This window comes from Lipophrys pholis (assembly GCF_963383615.2).
Source record: "Lipophrys pholis genome assembly, chromosome: 16".
Taxonomy (NCBI): Eukaryota; Metazoa; Chordata; class Actinopteri; order Blenniiformes; family Blenniidae; genus Lipophrys; species Lipophrys pholis.
Window position 1 is genome coordinate 27,695,396 of NC_137634.1, and position 18,063 is coordinate 27,713,458.

The 18,063-nt window shown below is 43.4% G+C and overlaps 2 protein-coding genes across 2 annotated transcripts in view; one reads left to right on the forward strand and one right to left on the reverse strand.

Annotated features, from left to right (window-relative positions):
- wwc1 (WW and C2 domain containing 1) overlaps positions 1-2,311 on the reverse strand; it is a 50,419-nt gene extending 48,108 nt beyond the window's left edge. The window contains exon 1 of the mRNA XM_080484111.1: positions 1,450-2,311. Within this exon, the coding sequence (XP_080340237.1) occupies positions 1,450-1,568 (119 nt within the window). The 5' untranslated portion in view covers positions 1,569-2,311. The remainder of the gene's footprint in view (positions 1-1,449) is intronic.
- A 2,045-nt stretch (positions 2,312-4,356) lies between these two features.
- Positions 4,357-13,022, forward strand: nop16 (NOP16 nucleolar protein homolog (yeast)). Its single transcript, XM_080482699.1, has 5 exons — positions 4,357-4,567; positions 9,405-9,507; positions 12,010-12,052; positions 12,215-12,321; positions 12,426-13,022. The coding sequence occupies exons 1-5, from the start codon at positions 4,461-4,463 to the stop codon at positions 12,579-12,581; spliced, it is 516 nt and encodes a 171-aa protein (XP_080338825.1). The 5' UTR covers positions 4,357-4,460; the 3' UTR covers positions 12,582-13,022.
- The last annotated feature ends 5,041 nt before the right edge of the window (positions 13,023-18,063 follow it).

The window sequence follows — 18,063 nt, forward strand, 5'->3', positions numbered from 1 at the left end:
GTTCTGGTCCAGGGCCAGACTCAGCACCAGTTCTTAGTCTTTCCACTGCCAAAGCCCCGGACTACCAGGGGCTCAACTGCTGCTATGCTGGACGCACTGCTGGACCAGAGAGGAGCCAGACTGGGACCAATGTGTCATCAGCTGGGGGCGGAGTTATCTCTGGAGGTATCTCTGGAGTTATCTCTGGAGGTATCTCTGGAGGTATCTCTGGAGGTGTCTCTGGAGGTATCTCTGGAGGTGTCTCTGGAGGTATCTCTGGAGGTATCTCTGGAGGTATCTCTGGAGGTATCTCTGGAGTTATCTCTGGAGGTATCTCTGGAGGTATCTCTGGAGGTATCTCTGGAGTTATCTCTGGAGGTGTCTCTGGAGGTATCTCTGGAGGTATCTCTGGAGGTATCTCTGGAGGTATCACTACCTACAAGGCAGAAGCGAGGCTGAACCGTCTTTCTGAAAACTCCAGTGAACACGGAGCCCCAGAGTGGTTCTAGAGGGGAAAAAAAACAACACGTGGGAATGATATAATAAGTCGTTCCCTGAAGTTAATAATATGAGGGAACGGGATTATTTAATCCGAGTTGACGGAGCCGCGGCTCTCAAGATGCTGCAGAGCTCCACCTGTCAGTCAGCTACGTCAGATAGAATTTAGAAGCAGTTTTCCATTGTGGTTTATTTTCCACACTTTTCATGGTGACATGATTCTAACTAACGTCACGTCCAGGTCTTGTTTCACCTTCTGACCGCCGGCTGAGGAGCTGCAGCCGCTGAGCAAGGCAGTGTGAGGCAGCAGGGGGCGCTCCGCTCCGCTCCGCTCCGCTATGAGACGCTCCACAGAACTTCTTTCTAATGAAGCCAGACTTCTGGTTCCTCAGGAACTACTAAACAAACTACAAACTACTGTAAATGAAACTTGGAGTTTTTAGAGCTAAAATGAGCCTTTTAATGGCTTCATGTGAAAGAGAACTTTAATCAGAGTGGTTACCTAGGTTACCATGGAAACGGCTGTAGAGCAGTTCTATCATTCTACACCTCCATTCCTCCATGTTGAAGCTTTTGATTCAGAAACGTCCAGAAATAAAGTGAAAGGAGCAGAAATTCACAATGTAACGCCCAAATGTTGAAAAATAAGACCCAAACCAGGTCCCAGTCTAGCTCCTCTCTGGTCCAGCAACGAAGTGGAGCCAGCGTAGCAGCAGTCTAGCCCCTGTTTGGCCGGGGATTTGGTAGTGGAAAGACTAAGAACTGGTGCTGAGGCTGACCCTGGACCAGAACTAGCACCTGGTTCTGTCCGGTGTATAGAACCAATGACATGACTCTCACTGGCTCCGTTAACGGTGGAAAAAGAACCGGTTCTTTGGTGTGCTCATTCACGAACTGGCCCTGGCACCGGCCCTGAACTAGCTCCTGGTTCTGTTTGGTGGAAAAGCCCTACCAGAGTGAAAGTCTGATCACCTGTCCCTGGGGTCGATCCAGCTCGTGCTCTGGTTGATGTGATCGATATAATAAAGTTTCCCGTCAAAGTCGGTGGCTTCCTCCCAGCCGTCTGGTAGTGGCAGCTCCTTCCTCGGCATGTCCGCAGAGTCTCCATCAAACTCTCTGTTTCAGTCAGAATGCAGCATCCTCTTCTTCACCTTCATCACCCCACCCGGCCTGCCGGGATTACAGCAGCGAGCCACCGTAATCCACCATGATCCACGGTAATTGACGACAATAAACCACGATAATCTACGATAATAATCCACAATATTAAACCACGATAACAATCCGCGATAATAATCCAACATCACTCCATCGGTCCAGAGCGGTTCGTCTCTGCGGGGAAAACCAACAAAACGCTTTTTCAAACTTTGTGAAGAAACTTGGAGGCCTGAGGAAAGTTGTCGGCGGTGTCTCGGTTACAGACACCGGTAGTCACGGAGGCTCCGACCACAAGAGTGAGGAAGGAAGAGCGGGTCTCCGGCGGGTGGAGGAGCAGTGAGAGCTCAGCAGAGCTCCGGGAGCCACCGGGACACCGGGCTCCTCCGCCCCGCTCCTCCAAAGCTACAGGCCACCATGTTAGCAGCGGGAAACACCGCCATCCGCCAGCCGCGGGGCTTCAACCGACCGCACACCGCCGGCTCCAGGCTCCAGGCAACCGCTGCAGCTCCAGTAGTCCCCCGGTAACTGTCCGGTAGTCCCCGGTAGTCCCCGGTAGTCCCCCGGTCCTTTGCTTGCCCTCCGGTCCTCCGGTTGTCCTCCTGTAGTCTCCAGTCCGAGCTTAAGGCTGCGGCGGCGGGGTGAATGTTTTCCTTCACCCGAGAACTTCGGTCACCTCCGGAGGGCCGCCGGACTTTACCGACGTTGACCGAAGTTTACCGAGGTTCCGCTTTCAGAATAAAAGTTGCGCACGCGCTTGTCAACAAAATAAAAGCACGAGATTGAGCCGTCAGCCATAGACATATACATGTATGTGCATATGTTTATGCCTTCAACACTCTTGACGTCATCACCACGAGACATATATTTCCTAGTCACTAATCCTTTGGAAAAGATCTTCAATTTAGCAAGTTTTGATTAATTATGATATAAAATAAATTACAATTACATTTAAATGCAAATACTGAAAGAAAGAAAGAAAGAAAGAAAGAAAGAAAGAAAGAAAGAAAGAAAGAAAGAATGTATAATAATCTGCACAACTCTAATGATTTACACACTTTTTGGTTCGTTTGTTGACTTTTATTAAAGAAGTTTGCACTGAAAAAATAAAAGTTGGTCACAAAGTGTTCACAGTTGTTAAAATGATAAATAAATGAAGAAATTATCAAAGGGTGTAAATAATCTGTTAGATTGCATGGTTTTAGGGAGCAGAAGAGAACAATTTGTTTGTTCAGCAAAAAGTAAAATAAAAAGAAAGAACAAAAATCTCTCTATATATATGTATATATATATTTACCAAAGCAAATTAATAAATCTTTTTGGGCTGTAAGTAATCTATGACTCACAAACTTTAAGATCAGGACAAAATTTAACAGAAATAAATAAAATATTCTTCATTTAAATCAATTTACATTTTACAAATAATTATTTTTACAAGATTTTTTCTCACCTTAATTTGTGTTTTCTCTAAAAACTTATGAGAACAATTTCCTTAAAATGTTAAATTAATAATAATAATAATAATAATAATAATAATAATAATAATAATAATAATAATAATAATAATAATAATAATAATAAAACTAAATATACAATTTAGTAAAAATTGTTAAAATCTTCGGACCTGCAACACATTTAATTTAATTCACTGTAAGTCAAATAATTTAATCAATTCAATTTACAAAATTTTATTTGAATTATTAAATTAATTTAATGATATTATTCTATTATAAATGTAATATTTCTTTCCATCTGGTCCTCACAGACGTTTTGAAGCTCACAGCGCCGCCTGCAGGTGACGCTACGTTTCCTCACGCTGCAGCACGGGATTTTGTCCGTTTTTCAACTAAAACAAGCAGAGGAGGAGGAGGAGGAGGAGGAGGAGGAGGATACTTTGGCATACCACACTGACCTGTGTGTGCGTGTGTGTGTGTGTGTGTGTGTGTGTGTGTGTGTGTGTGTGTGTGTGTGTGTGTGTGTGTGCGTGTGTGTGCGTGTGTGTGCGTGTGTGTGTGTGTGTGCGTGTCTGTGTATTATTGTTGTTTGTAGGTGAAAGCAAATAGATGCCTCCATTGACCACGCATACAGGATAAAAAAATACCCGGGAACTTCTCAATATTCTTGGTTTAATGCATCTGGAAATGGTCAAAGCTCAAGAATACAGTATATTTTGGCTGGTCTCAATGTCCTTGACAATTTTTATTAATAAATGTACCATTTCTGCTTCCCCCCCTGGCCGATCATTGTGTTATTGCACTTTCTTTTCTATTTTCAAGAATTAATCCTGAGTTGACTCGAAATTGGAAGTTCAACAATTTTGAACAATTCTTATTTTCGCAAAATGTTAAACGGATAATAGAAATTGATGCCTTGGACATGTCTTCAATAAGCTAATTTCAAGGTTCAAATTTAAAATAAAATAACTTCCTATTCAAACCAGTAAATATTTGTTGAGACAGAAAAATCAAAGTCAACTGGACAACTGGATTTATTCACTCTTTAACCTGTCAGTGAGTCTTCGTGGAAACTTAATTTTTCATTTGAAATATTCTGCGCTGTTTTTTGTTCGTAATTCTAATAACATTAACCACTTAAATCGATATTTTATTTTCAAAAGCTAATTTGTTTTACACGTTGTTTTTAATGTTGGACAATTGAAAATGAAAAAATTGTAAAAAATTAAAAAAAATTTTTTTTAAAGATTACGTCGACTTCCGGTTACGTAGGCGGAAAAACAGTTTAACTTCCTGTTAGAAGCAACACGCTGTTAGCACCCTCTGCAAATCTCTCCACTCTCGTTAAACTAAATACTTTAAAACAACGCAAACATGCCGAAAGCGAAGAAGTCGAGCAGGAAGATGCGCTTTGATTACAACAAAGACCGTAAAAAGCTGAAGAAGAAGTTCATGAAGAAAAACAACCCGAGGATTGAGCAGTGAGTGTTAGCACGGAGCTCGCTATTAGCATCGAGTTGAACGTGCGTTAGTCTCTAGTTAGTAGTTTTAGTTCTAGATAGTTAGACTTTTGTTACTAGTTAGTTCTAGTTTTAGTTCTTATCAGGGATGTAATGTGAATCAACATGTTCTTCTCTCATGTTCAGTTTGAAGGTTTGTAGATGATGAGATTGATTTGTAATGTTTTTTAACAGTCTTCCAACCAGTGGTTAGTGGTTAGTGGTTAGTGGTGAACTTTAGTTCTCATTAAATCATTTTAATGCAGAAAAAGTCCAGGTGATCAAAACGTAACAAACATCTGAACCAGTTCCAGTGTTTTCGCTAGGATTTTCTTTTTTTTTTAGCCCTGGGGTATTGTATATGTATATGTATATATATATATATATATATATATAGGTATGTGACAAATAATTGTAAGCTCTTTGAAAAGGTTTTAGATCAGTACAACATGATGCAGATTGCAAAAAGCAACACAATGACAAGATTTTTTAAGTCGGTTGAGAAACAAAACGGTGATAGGAATTGTATCATCGCTTTCCATGGTGATTATTTTACATTGTTTTTCTTTGAAAACTATGATCACAGATTTAAAATGACAGAAAAAAATGTATCATAAATTCTTTGTTCCTCAAGATATTCCCTGTGAAATTTTCAGGATATTGAGAATGTATTACCCTCATATGAAAATTAACTGAAAATAAGAATTATCTGAGATAATTAGATTAACTAATTAGTATAATAAGCATTGATCCGTTGTTCTGTGATCCATGATCGTATGCGCTCCATCTGCAGGGACATTGTTGACAAAACACTGTTGAAAAATGCTCAGTTATCTGCCCTATGGATGAAAAGTTTTACCAGAAATATGTTTTAAAAGACATTAGAAGTAGTAGAAGTAGTATCATCACTTTTAAACATTTGGTATAATAGTGTGCATCCAAGGTCCCCCGGCTAGCTCAGTAGGTAGAGCACAAGACTCACAATCTCAGGGGTAGTGGGTTCGTGTCCCACGCCGGGCGCCACCTTCCCGTGGGCTCTCCACCTGCAGGAAGGTTCTTAATGGTGCATTGTGATCTGGGTGACGGTGCTCAGACTGACACCACCGCAACCCGGAAATGGATAAGCGGAAGAAAATGAATGAATGAATGAGTGTGCATCCAGCCAGATTAGGAGCGTAATTTTTGGGATTTATCAGAAAATGTGCAGGAAAAATTTTTTGTCACGTACCTAATATATATATATAAAGATGTATAATTGCTGTAATAACATTTACAATTGAAAGTTTTGCTTTGTTGTGGCGCAGTGTACATGATGAAATTGTCTAATTTTGAAAGCTCAAAAAATTACTATTGGAAACAACTACAATCTCAACATAAAGTAAATTTTATTGAAACATTCTGCTACAAAATACAGTGAAATGTAAAAAAACTCCCAAACCTATGAATCCTATATTTGCTTGGTGATTTGTGGGGCCGGATTGGATTTGGCCCACAGGCCTGATGGTTGACACCCGGTGTAAAGTGAAAGTTGGAGTCGCTGCAGCGCAGCACCAATCTGCAGGCGGGTTGTCTCCTCATTAAGGTGTGTTAACAGTTACAACCTCTCAGTGCATCTCAGACCTCAATGATGCACAGAAGGCCTTCGACAGGTTGAAAGGGATCTTTTTATACCAAACACTATCAGCTTTCTGGTTTCCCCACATTTTTATAGAATGGGTAAAAACAATATGCAAGAACCCAAAATCACGGATCAGAATTAATGGTTGTTGCTCACATTTCTTCTTACTCAAGAGAGGAGTCGGACAAGGTGATTGTTTGAGTCCACTGTTGTTAGCTGTATATATAGAACCATCAGCTAAATCAATAAGACGGAACAATCAAATAATGAGAATAAAACATGAAGGGGGAGTAGAACACAAAATATCAGCATTTGCAGATGATTTATTAATACTTTTGAACGATCCATCCCTATCGGTACCAGCCCTGTTATAGGGCTTCTCCACCAAAAAGAACCAGGTGGAGTTCTTAAACTGGTAGTTTTTCCATTGTCAATGGAACCGAGTGAGAGCCACGTCACTGCGTCACTCCACAACGTCGTACGTCACTGATTTCACCAATATAGCGCCAGCAGCGCTCAAACAGGAACCAGGAGACGGACTGGATTCATCGGTTTAGTCCGGGTCGCTCCATCTAGTCTGGCCTGAACCTCGGATGAACCAAAGAGCCAGAAATCATTGCGTCGCCTCGTTGCTCCATTGTTGTTTTTTCACGTCCATCTTGCTTTAGTCCGGAGCCCCGGAGTGTTCATAGAGAAAAAATAATAACACATGAATGAGTTTGGCTCTTATTTTTCACCATTCCAACATTCCATAGTGACTTTCTGCTCCTTTCACTTTATTTCTGGACGTTTCTGAATCAAAAGCTTCAACATGGAGGAATGGAGGTGTAGAATGATAGAACGCTGCTCTACAGCCGTTTCCATGGTAACCTAGGTAAACACTCTGATTAAAGTTCTCTTTCACATGAAGCCATTAAAAGGCTCATTTTAGCTCTAAAAACTCCAAGTTTCATTTACAGTAGTTTGTAATTTGTTTAGTAGTTGCTGATGAACCAAAAGTATTGCGTCTTGTAGCCGAGCGCAACGCGCCCTCATGCAGACCTCAGCCTGCGGTCAGAACACCGTACAAGACATGGAAGTGAAGTTAGTTACAATGATGTTATAATGTAAAACCTGAATTACCTGAGTATTTTAACTCGCACTGCCACTGTTTGCATATGGCGTGAGTTTTGTCTGTTGGGCAGTCTTTCTGTCGGAATCCGAAATATTTCCATAGCGTCGATTCATTTCCAAGAGGTGAGCGTATGTCGTCCTTTTTTGGGCTGCTCGCGCTATCCATGACGCTGCTGTGCACGTTGTGTGAAGGCGGCACAAGTGCGCAGGAAATGGTGACACCAACATACAGACGTACTACGTGAATTTCAAAATAAAGGCGTATCTTAAAGATGACGATGTGAATCGATGTCATTGTGCATCGATGTAATTGTATCATTAATAAATGAATCGATGTAGATCAATATATTGTTACACCCCTACAAAACCCTCTCTCCTGATTGGCTGTGAAATCTGTGAATCTCAGATAAGCACCACCTTTTTCTCCATTGACTGAATGCACAGGTAGTTTTTCAAGAGATACCTCAGCTGAGAGCTGCAATGTTGGATTTGTAGTTAGATAAAACAGAATTATGAGTTATAGAGAACTTCACATTGATTCAGGTGCACAATTTATATTTTTCACCAAATTTACTGCAAAAATTGTAGAAAAAATATGAGCATGTCACTATTTTGATAAGACAGGATTTGTGCTCCTGTATTTAAGAATTTGTGAATGTCTAAGTGTGGTGTTGTATTTGTGGAGAGAAAAACATTCGACAGGTTCACAACTACAAATTCCCCTTATACAAGGTCTCAAACCTTTTTCACCAATAATACCTCCGTACTCTGGCCATCCATCTTTTCATGATAATATGTCTGTTGGGACATAGTTCACGCTCAAAACGCCACAAAGCAACACAGCAATGTGGATGTTAGCAAAGCAACACAGCAATGTGGATGTTAGCAAAGCTGCACAGCAATGTGGATGTTAGCAAAGCAACACAGCAATGTGGATGTTAGCAAAGCAACACAGCAATGTGGATGTTAGCAAAGCCGTACTCCAGCAGGGCGGCGCTCTCCAGCCAGACGTCACCGTTTGTAAACTCCAGCTCTGGGAGGAGAACAGCACTGACATCAGAACAATGAGCAGCAGCTCCTCCAGGCTGTCAGCAGGAGATTCACACCTCCCTGAAGCTTGGTCCCGAAAGAGCAGAACGTGAGACGGGGACGGGGACCGGGAGCAGATGCTACGGGCGTAACCGATGCATTACCAAGTCCACTCGTCGCATCATGTCGCGAGCGCACTCGGTGTACTTAGCCTGGGCGACGAGGCCGGCCGGCGTTCGCTCTCTCAGAACCAACACGGAATTTGCAGCTGCAGCTCTGGTTGCAAAAACAAAAAGTTGACTAAACAACTAGTGCAAAGGGGAGGATGTAAACAACAATAGAGGATTCATAAGGTCCAGATCTGTCGCCCCGGCTGAGATTACTGTTAGAACATCACATATCTCCGGAGCTCTAAACCCCGCCTACATTTTAACCTACTTTCTGTGGAGGAAACGCACCAGATTTGGCTCTGGTTACACTTTGCCATACTGCTCTGTATCGCTCTGTTCCATCCCTGCACTTTTTGTGCGAGGGAAACAGGGCTTAACAGCATTTGAAATCCCAACTGCCCAAACTCCCATGGTGCATTGCAGCACAACAGTCTAAGTCCTTGCAGTGGGCTCGGCGATCGCTCAACTGATGTTTGACGAGTAGACACAGTTCCATATCACAGAATGCCGTACTTTAGTCTTAAAACATGGTGACGGTACCGGACACTGGAGGCCTCTCTTCTTTGGCTCTTTCAGGGAAAGTCACAGCTTGTGACCATCAACCTTTCTGTTCTAGATTTACAGTTTCATCTGTAAAGTTGTTCCTTTCATTAAGAACAACCACTACCAGGTTTATGTCCCATTGTCTATCTGCTCCTCAGACTAGACCATTCTCCCGTTGTCCAAAAAGTTACTAAGTAACTTTCACTCCGACGACATTTTATATGAGCTACCTTTTACTTGTACTTGAGTAAAACTTTATCATAGTAATAGTACTTTTATTTGAGTAGAGTATTTCAGTACTCTTTCCATCTCTGTTAGTGAGTGTGTCCTGATGGTGTGTATGTAGTCCACAGATTCGAGGAGCCTGGGACCAAAAGAAGTCGATGGCAAGGAACCTCCAGGAGATGGGCCTGACCTTTGACCCCAACCGCAGTGTGAACCAGCAGAAGGTGAGGTTCTGGTCCTGGTTCTAGTCTTGGAGGCTCAGATCAGTGACATCACCACACCATGAAAGTGAGGGAGCCAGGCTCGGGCCAGAGGTTCAGATCAGTGAGCAGCTGCTTGGTTTCATCCCACAGATGCAATGTTTGCTCTGAGACTGTGATGGACCAGTTCAGAGAAGACCAGGGGGGGTTCTAGAAAAGAGGTTCAACAAACTCTGAGTCTCTCCTGAACTCAACTTGCTCTGAGATGAAACTCTGAGTTTCCGGTTCTAGAACAGCTGATCTGAATTAGTTCCATCAACTCTTAAGTATGTGAACCTTCAGTTACGTTAATGCACAACCACAATAAAAAGCCATCATCAGTGGAGCCCCGATACCACGAGCCACAAGATAGGTGGATCGACTTTATTTACTCCCTTTGGGAAATTCACAGCATCAACAGAATGGCATTACACCTGGACTAAAGAATGTTAAGGGGATTAAGAAGAGGATATATACAATAGGGTCTATTTAGTAGATTAACATAATGTTTACACATTTTATTAGTGGAGTCATTTAAAATGTGACCATGTGTACATCAACCCTTAATAAAATACTACAATTACTGCGTGCACGCGCACATACACACACAATATATATATTTCTATATTTGACTTCCACCCCCCAGGACAAAAATAATAATAAATCCCATCTGGTCCAGAAGAGACTCGCGATACAAGTCATCTCAAATTATTTCTGCCTGGAGGTCAATCGGTTTGGAATTAACGGACAATCCATTTCTGGTTGCTGCTTCAGTTGGAGGGGATAGTCTGATCCTGGGGCAACAGCCAGCAGGTTCTTTTTAGAATCTGGTACCATGGTGAGAGCCAGCAGTCTCTGTTCACAGAGTTTGTTACCATGGTGACAGTCTGCAGGCTCTGTTCACAGAGTTTGTTACCATGGTGACAGTCTGCAGGCTCTGTTCACAGTCTTTTACCATGGTGACTGACTCAGAGTTGAATTCACTTTCTTTCTGGAATGGATAACTGAGTTTCCTTCGTTTCAGAGCTAACATACTCCGAGTCTGTGTCTCTGGTACAATAGGCTGCCGACAGAGGTCCTGTGGTCCTGTATGGGGACCTGTATGTGAGGGTGGAACAGCATACTCCCTTTGAGAAGCCATAAGAACAAGAAGAAAGTTTGGCTGTGACGTCAGCCAGCTGCCGAAAAAAAAAAAATTTCTGCAGGACAGTTGATACTCCGAGGAGAAGCTGTGAACCTTGCAGGCCACGCCCTCTCACAGCAGGCCACGCCCCCTCACAGCAGCCACACGTCTGTGAAGCGGCATTTTAACTGCAACTTATTTCTTGCCTCCAATGGTTTCAGAAATACATTTCTCTGAACTGTTTCAGTAATAAAAGAGCCGCCATGTTATTCCGGTTTCAAACGCAGGTTTTAACTGCAGGAGCTGACAGCTTTGAGTGATGCGTTCAGGGGCATCACGTAAAGTCGCCCTCCGACATGTTAACGAGCTCATACAATACTGAGGCTACCTGCTAAACAAGATTAAAATATGACTAATGCTCATTAGCAAGCTGGAACACGCATGTGCAGCACACGTCAGTGCCGAAGATTCAGCAGTGAGGCACTGCCAAACCTCTTTTCTATGGTCAAGAGGGAGCTGGCTGAAGAAAATGATGTCATTTTGTTCGGCAGGACCCCAGAGTGCCAAAATTTGCAGATACGCTGCTGGTTACAGCCGCACCGATTGTTTGCTGAGTCAGTTTCTTTGGTCTCACCACCATGCCAGCTGAAGCAGACTCGTGTGCTTTTACAGCCTCTCTGTACTCCAACAAGTGTTTTTGTGTCAAATGGTGAAACAGGTTCGTAGTGTTTCCTTCCTTCGCCATGACTGTTCGCTTGCATATTTTGCAAAAAAACGGTGCTCTGCTGTATCTGACGGGCAAAAACCAACCAGTTCCACTCCACAGAGGTTCCAACTTTTTTTGCAAATCAATACTGGTTCAGCTGTGTTAGTTAATGCGCTGCTGTTGCCCTCCTCCTCAGTCGCCGTCATGCTTCTCCCTCCATGTGCTGCAGACCATATGATAACAATGGCACGGCGCATGTGCGTTTCACCCACATTTTATTAAGCTATACCCATTTCATATCGTCCCTTAATGTTACACCGGTATTACCGTGAAAGCTATGATATGACCCAGCCCTCGATGGAGTTGCCGGAGGATGGTGAGGAGGAGGAGGAGGAGGAGGATAGAGCTGTTGAGGAGAGGAAGGCCTCAAAGAAGATTTCTGGATGTAGTGAAGGAGACGGTCGGAGGCAGAAGAAACTGTAGGGAGAGTAGGAGGAAGATGATCCACTGTGAGGAGGAGGTCAGGGTCACAGCTCATCTCCTTTCCTGGAGCCCAGTAGCATCTGGGCGTCTCTGCAGTTGGTTTCATCCTCAGATTACCTAGAATTTACAGCTTCTCTCTCCCACCCCCCCCCCCCCCCCCCCCCGTGTGTTCCAGGCGGGCGTGCGGGCGATAGTCACCAAACCGTACATCCTCCACCGTGAGTCTTTATTAGCTCCGCCCACCACCACCAGCTGTCAAACATCAGCCTGTTGTAACGTCTGATCACATTTATTGATCCCACAAAAATCTGATGTATTGGTGACACAAAAATCAAGCAGCTGTTAGATGAGAGGGTGAAGGTTAACTCTTTGTGTTCCAGAGCTGCAGCAGGAGGCCGACCGGCCCGAGAAGGACACCAAGACGTTGTCCAGCGACCTTGTGGAGTTTGTGCAGCACATGATCCGACAGCACGGAAACAACCTCAAGGTTTCTGACCTTTAACCCCTTAACAAGTCCAGATGTTCAGACTGAGCCAGTGGTCTGGTCACAGTTTGGTAATCCAGTTTTGCCTTGTCTCCTGGTTTCTGCAGGCCATGGCCAGAGACGAGAAGAACTACTACCAGGACACACCCAAACAGATCCGCAGGAAGATCAACGAGTACCAACGCTGCCACCCGCAGCATTACCAGGACTTCCTGAAGTCTCTGAAAGCCACGGAGCAGCTGGATCAGCCCATGGTCCAGTAGGACACCATGGACTAGGAGGACACCATGATGTCCTACAGGACACCGTGGTCCAGTAGGACACCATGGACTAAGACAACATCTCAGACCCTCCACCTGGAACTGAACCCTGAACATTGAAGAGACCATCTCCAATGACCATCTGGAACCATCTGCACCTTCACAATGTGACTTTCTTTTCCCCATTTTCAGAACATGGTTGTTTCCTGTTGAGCTGCTCCTGTAGAACCAGTCTCTGTGTTACCTGTCTGGTGGAGCTGCTCCTGTAGAACCAGTCTCTGTGTTACCTGTCTGGTGGAGCTGCTCCTGTAGAACCAGTCTCTGTGTTACCTGTCTGGTGAGAAGAGACTTTAAAAACATGACCAGTGTTTAACTGGTGTTATCGCTCGGTCATTACGTTGGGGAAAGATTCGTAAAGATTAATAAAGTGTTGTTTTAAAATTTGCTCTTTGATGTAAATTTGAGTATTTTTGACAAAGTCACATTTTGTTCTCACCTTTTATCTGCAACGTCCAATCATAAGAGACTTTAATCCTTCAGGGTGTGGGTGGAACACACCAGTTTGAGCCTCCAACGTATCAGGAGCAGAACTGGTGGCAGTGTCTCATTACCTGCTGATTTGAGGAAGTAAATCCATCTAAAGCTTTGAACGTGTCCGAGTCTTTGCTGCCTCTTGAGGAGGTTTGAGTTAGCACAATGGAAACCAAGCTGACCCAGTGTCAAAACCTTACCTGGGTATAGAGAAATAGTCTTTCTCCTGGTGATAAAGCTCAGTTGGTAGAGTGGAGGACTGTAATGGACAACTTTGATATCCTTAGGTCGCTGGTTCAAATCTGGCTCGAAGGAGGACTTTTCATAAAACTTTCTGTAGAATATCATGGCTTCAATTGTCCGAATCACTCTGAGCCGATGTTCGACCAAGACTTTTGAGGAGTTACAATGGAAGGAAAGAACTCCTCAGGACTTCTTGAATGTCAAAGGATAAAGTCTGATTCATCCTCCATAAGAACAAGAAAAAGTCTGGCCCTCCGTCATCCTGCCAAACAAAATGACATCATTTTCTTCGGCCGGCTCGCTGACCGAAGATTCATTCAAGACTTTCAAGACATTACAACGGAAGGAAAGAACTCCTCAGGACTACGTCAACCACGTGGACGGAGAGTCTTCACAGGTAGAAGTATGAGTTAGCACAATGGAAACCAAGCTGATCCTGTGGTGATCCAGTAGTTAGTACAAGGATTCTGATGTTAAATTTCCATATCTTCATGAAAAATTACCTCATATAGGCTGAAATAGCTCAGCTGGGAGAGTGTGAGACTGAAGATCTAAAGGTCTCTGGTTCAATCCCGGGTTTCAGCAAAGACTGCTCTACTAGTGCTTTGCTACCGTCAGTCTACCCCAGTCATTTAGGAAACTGCACAGGACTCCGCTGACTGTTAGCAATGGAAGTTTTGATTCCTTCATATGATTCACAAAAAGAACAAGTAAGTTGCTCAAGAGTTTCCCCAGAAATTAATAAAGTCATTCTGAGGTTCTAAAGATAGAACTAGTTTATTATGAGATGATGACGTCACGCAGACCCCCACATTGTCCACATGGAACTAAAATACTTTGTACTCCTTCCTTTTCTGTCCTGATACTAACCTCTAGTTGTCTTTAGAGAGAATACATGTATACATTAGTACATTTCATACTTTACTGTAGAGAGGAGTTTATTACAGCCTCATATAATATAAACAATAATGATAATAATAACATTAAAGCAAACAGAGCTCTGGTATCAGAATCAGTATCAGCAGATATACAAATTTAAGTATCAGGATCAGAAGTGAAAAAAGGTGTGTGGGTGCTTCCCTACTGCAGTGCAGATGAGCAAGTTCCTGAAGCTGTCCCTCCATCAGACTCCTGGAATAAGAACATTTCAATGTTCATGAATTGTGCTTCAATACTTGTTTTCTAAATATTTTAGTGACAAACTGGATCCACATTTTGTCAGTTTGTGTTTTACAGTACTGCACTCTGTCATGCATCAGTTTGTGTTTTTTTTATTGGTGTACTCTATTCACTGAATAATAACATTTAATGTACGATACTACAATTTATTTTTTGTCAATAATTCTCTAGTATGAACAAGAATTTATTTCTTCCCTTTAAATCATTAATGCAGTACTTGTATATAATACAGACAGTTGTTTTCAACTATTCTAAGGTAATTGAAATGACTCTGTTAATGTGTAAATAAATTAAATATGTAAATGAACTCTGATAGGCTAAATGTCTGAATATTTCAGTACTATGTCAGAACCTGCATGGATACTCTCATGGAAAGAAGTTAAACTGTAAAAATCATTTGTGAAATCCTGTTATGTTTGTCTAGTCATTTTTAATTAAAGTCAAATAACCTCAAGTTTATTCAAAAAACCATTCCAGAAACATCTTACAATGTATTTACTGGTCGAATTCATACATTACCCAAGCTTATAGATTTCCATTAAACTTCGGACAAGTAGAATTTGTCCGGGAAAAAGTTCAGAAGTTGAAAGCACCTGCCCGAAGTCCCATATGCAAGGCACTAGCCACAAGACGGGTGTTGGCAGCATCTTTCTGTGGTCCACCAGCAACACCACCACCTGGTAACGTGACAGGTGAGCGAGCCAACACAGCTACGACCGCGACCTCTGCTTCATCGTCTGCTGACATCAGGGTGACTATGGGCGGCACACCAACGCTGTGTTCAGAGGTTATCTGGTGTCTCAACACAGCAGCACATCACCACTCATTGAACTCAAACCAAGGTTTTGCGGATATTTTTAAGTCGATGTTTCCGGATTGGGACATTGCTAAGACGTTGACCTGTGGCAAGGACCAAACTGGATCCGTCATAAGATTGGGGTTAGCACTGTACTTTAAGTAGCGGCTTGTTGACAGCATCAACAGAGCTGGTCCCTCTGTGATGATGTTGGACGAGTCTGTTAATAAGTTCTTGTTTTCCACCAGTTGGTGTTGAATAACTGTAGTTACTTGTTGTGACTGAGGAGAACGTCAATAAACCTGCCTTTAGTTTAATTCAATCTTTTGAGTTTTATTCCTTCTCAGCTGACCTCATTTCTGTTCAGTTGTAAACTACAACTGTTAAAGATGTGTTGCTAACAACAACTTAGTGTCGATGAGGTCTTCATTTCTTTTGAAAGGTTTTTAAAAAACTCTTAAAAAGGTATTGAAATTAACTTCAAGATTCCTGCATCTACCCTGTATTAACATGATACATACATTACCCAGGATTCCCTGGGGCTTTCATCCACAATCAACAGACGCCGTTTAACCCGCATAGCCCTGTGGGTTATTCTGCCATGTGACAGTCTATATGCTATGCTAAAGTCTAAAAGTCAGTCAGATAGTCATTGAGGTACAAGGGCCTCTGGCGGGCCCGGACCGGGCGGGGTCCAGTCTGCAGGGATTCAGCCTGCACATCTGGTCCAAGGGAACATCTAGCCGGGGTCTCTGCCCGTATGTCTGGAGGGTCCCAGAACCCATCGTTGCAACGTGGATCAGCTGCGGGTTCCTGGGCTGACAGAAGGTGGCCTCACCTGTCGGAGGTGGCTGACACGTCAGCAAGAATCATCGGTCACACGGAAGGTGGCTGGCCCCTGTGGTGCAGACCAGAAAGAGAGCAGCTTGTGAGATTGAGTGGGTCGCCGGACTCAGACACGGTCCGATACAGTGAGCTCAGGCAGTTTCACGCGGTGTTTCCTGTTGAACGGCAGCTTCATGCTATGTTGTTGCTGTGCCACTCTGTTGCCTGGGGAGGGCGTCGCTGTTGGAGTGTCTCACTGGAAGGCGTAGCCGTAGACGGTCCAAGGGAAGTTGCAGTTCACGCCCCAGCATCAGTAGGGCTGGAGAGCTGCCAGTGGTAGGGTTGCTCTATAGTGCAGGAAAGTGCTCTGTAGTGATGTTTAAAATGACAGGCTGTCTACCACGTGCACTCTGAACCCCTTCTTAATGGTCTGATTAAACCTCTCCACACCTCCGTTGGCCTGCCATTGTGTTAATGTGTTTATGCCCCTCCTCTGAACTGGGGCCCGTTATCTTTAGTAAAGGAGTTAGGCTCACCCCAGCAGCCAAACTGGGAGAGGAAGTCTATGACCGCCTCAGAGTCTGACTAAATCCTTCCCGTCTCTGTCGATACCCGGCCAGGCGGCCACCAGCCCAGACCCCTGCAGCTTTGCTTGACTTTCACGATGTCCAGACGGCCGTCGTGGACCAAGGCCAGGGCGCGCCCTCTCAGAGTGCTCTGGACCACCGTGCACAGGCCTCTCGCCATGCAGGAAATACTAGGTCTGGACTTTAAGCACACATTTTAAGCACTCGCAGCACTTTAAGAAAAGGCTATGTGCACATATAAATGAAATTTGCACAGTTGTTTTTAACTTAACTTATTTATTGAATTTTCGGTTGTCGTCCGTTGATCCGGCCGTCTGTGGAGACAACACAACAATTAATTTATGGATTGAGCTTTGTGTAATATGTGTATTTAGGACTGGCTGATTCTTTTGGTTGTTGATGTGTGTGTGTGTGAATGCTTTAAGCTACATCAATAACCAATGTAATACGCCCCCTGGATTTGGTCACCACAGTCACACGGTCAAAGAGCAAGTCAGCCTCGCTGCTGCCCCCTGCTGGCCGCGCCCCGTCACTATCTGTCAAATCCTGTTACAGAGTGCTCTGGTGTCTGTGGGAAAAAACTTGAAACTGAGCAAGAGGACTATTGCAGCAACACGTCATCAGTAGGATAAAACTAAGCTGTCTCTTGATGGTCTACGACAGGGTGTCCAAACTGGGTCAGAGAGTGCTGGTGTCCTGCATGTTTTAGTTATCTGCCTGCTTCAGCATACCTGAATCTAATGATGACGTCATCACCAAGGTTGTGAAAAAGAACAATAATGAGCCTTTCATCACAAAGTGGATGGGAGAGGCACCGGATGGAGATCAACGGAGATCAAAGCCGGAGGAAATCTTGGATCTGAGCATCTCCATGGCAAAAGGCACTGATCTCCTTTGATCTGATAGGAGATCAGCACTGGAGCCATGGAGACGCTCAGATCAAAGGAAATCAGCTTTGTAGAGTTGTAATGTGCTCGTACTCATCCTGACATTTTTCTAGAAATTTGTCTTCAATCACCTTTTCTCTATCTACACCCTCTACTTGAACCTTTACCTGTTTATTTATTTCATATTTTCCAAATATCATGATTTTGGTTTGACCTAGATATAATGAATTAGATTTCATTTCTCTGAATGTATCTAGTATGTCGTTGAAGAGTTTTTCTAGGATTTGGGAGAATTGTGGGTCTGTAGTTTGTGAAGTGTGTCTGTTTTCAATAACGGTATCCTTACTGGAAGCCTGTTGAATGATACTATGTAGAACCTTCTATGTACTGCTGACATGGTCTTTATTGTTTTCTGGTACTTTCTTAAAAGAATTCTT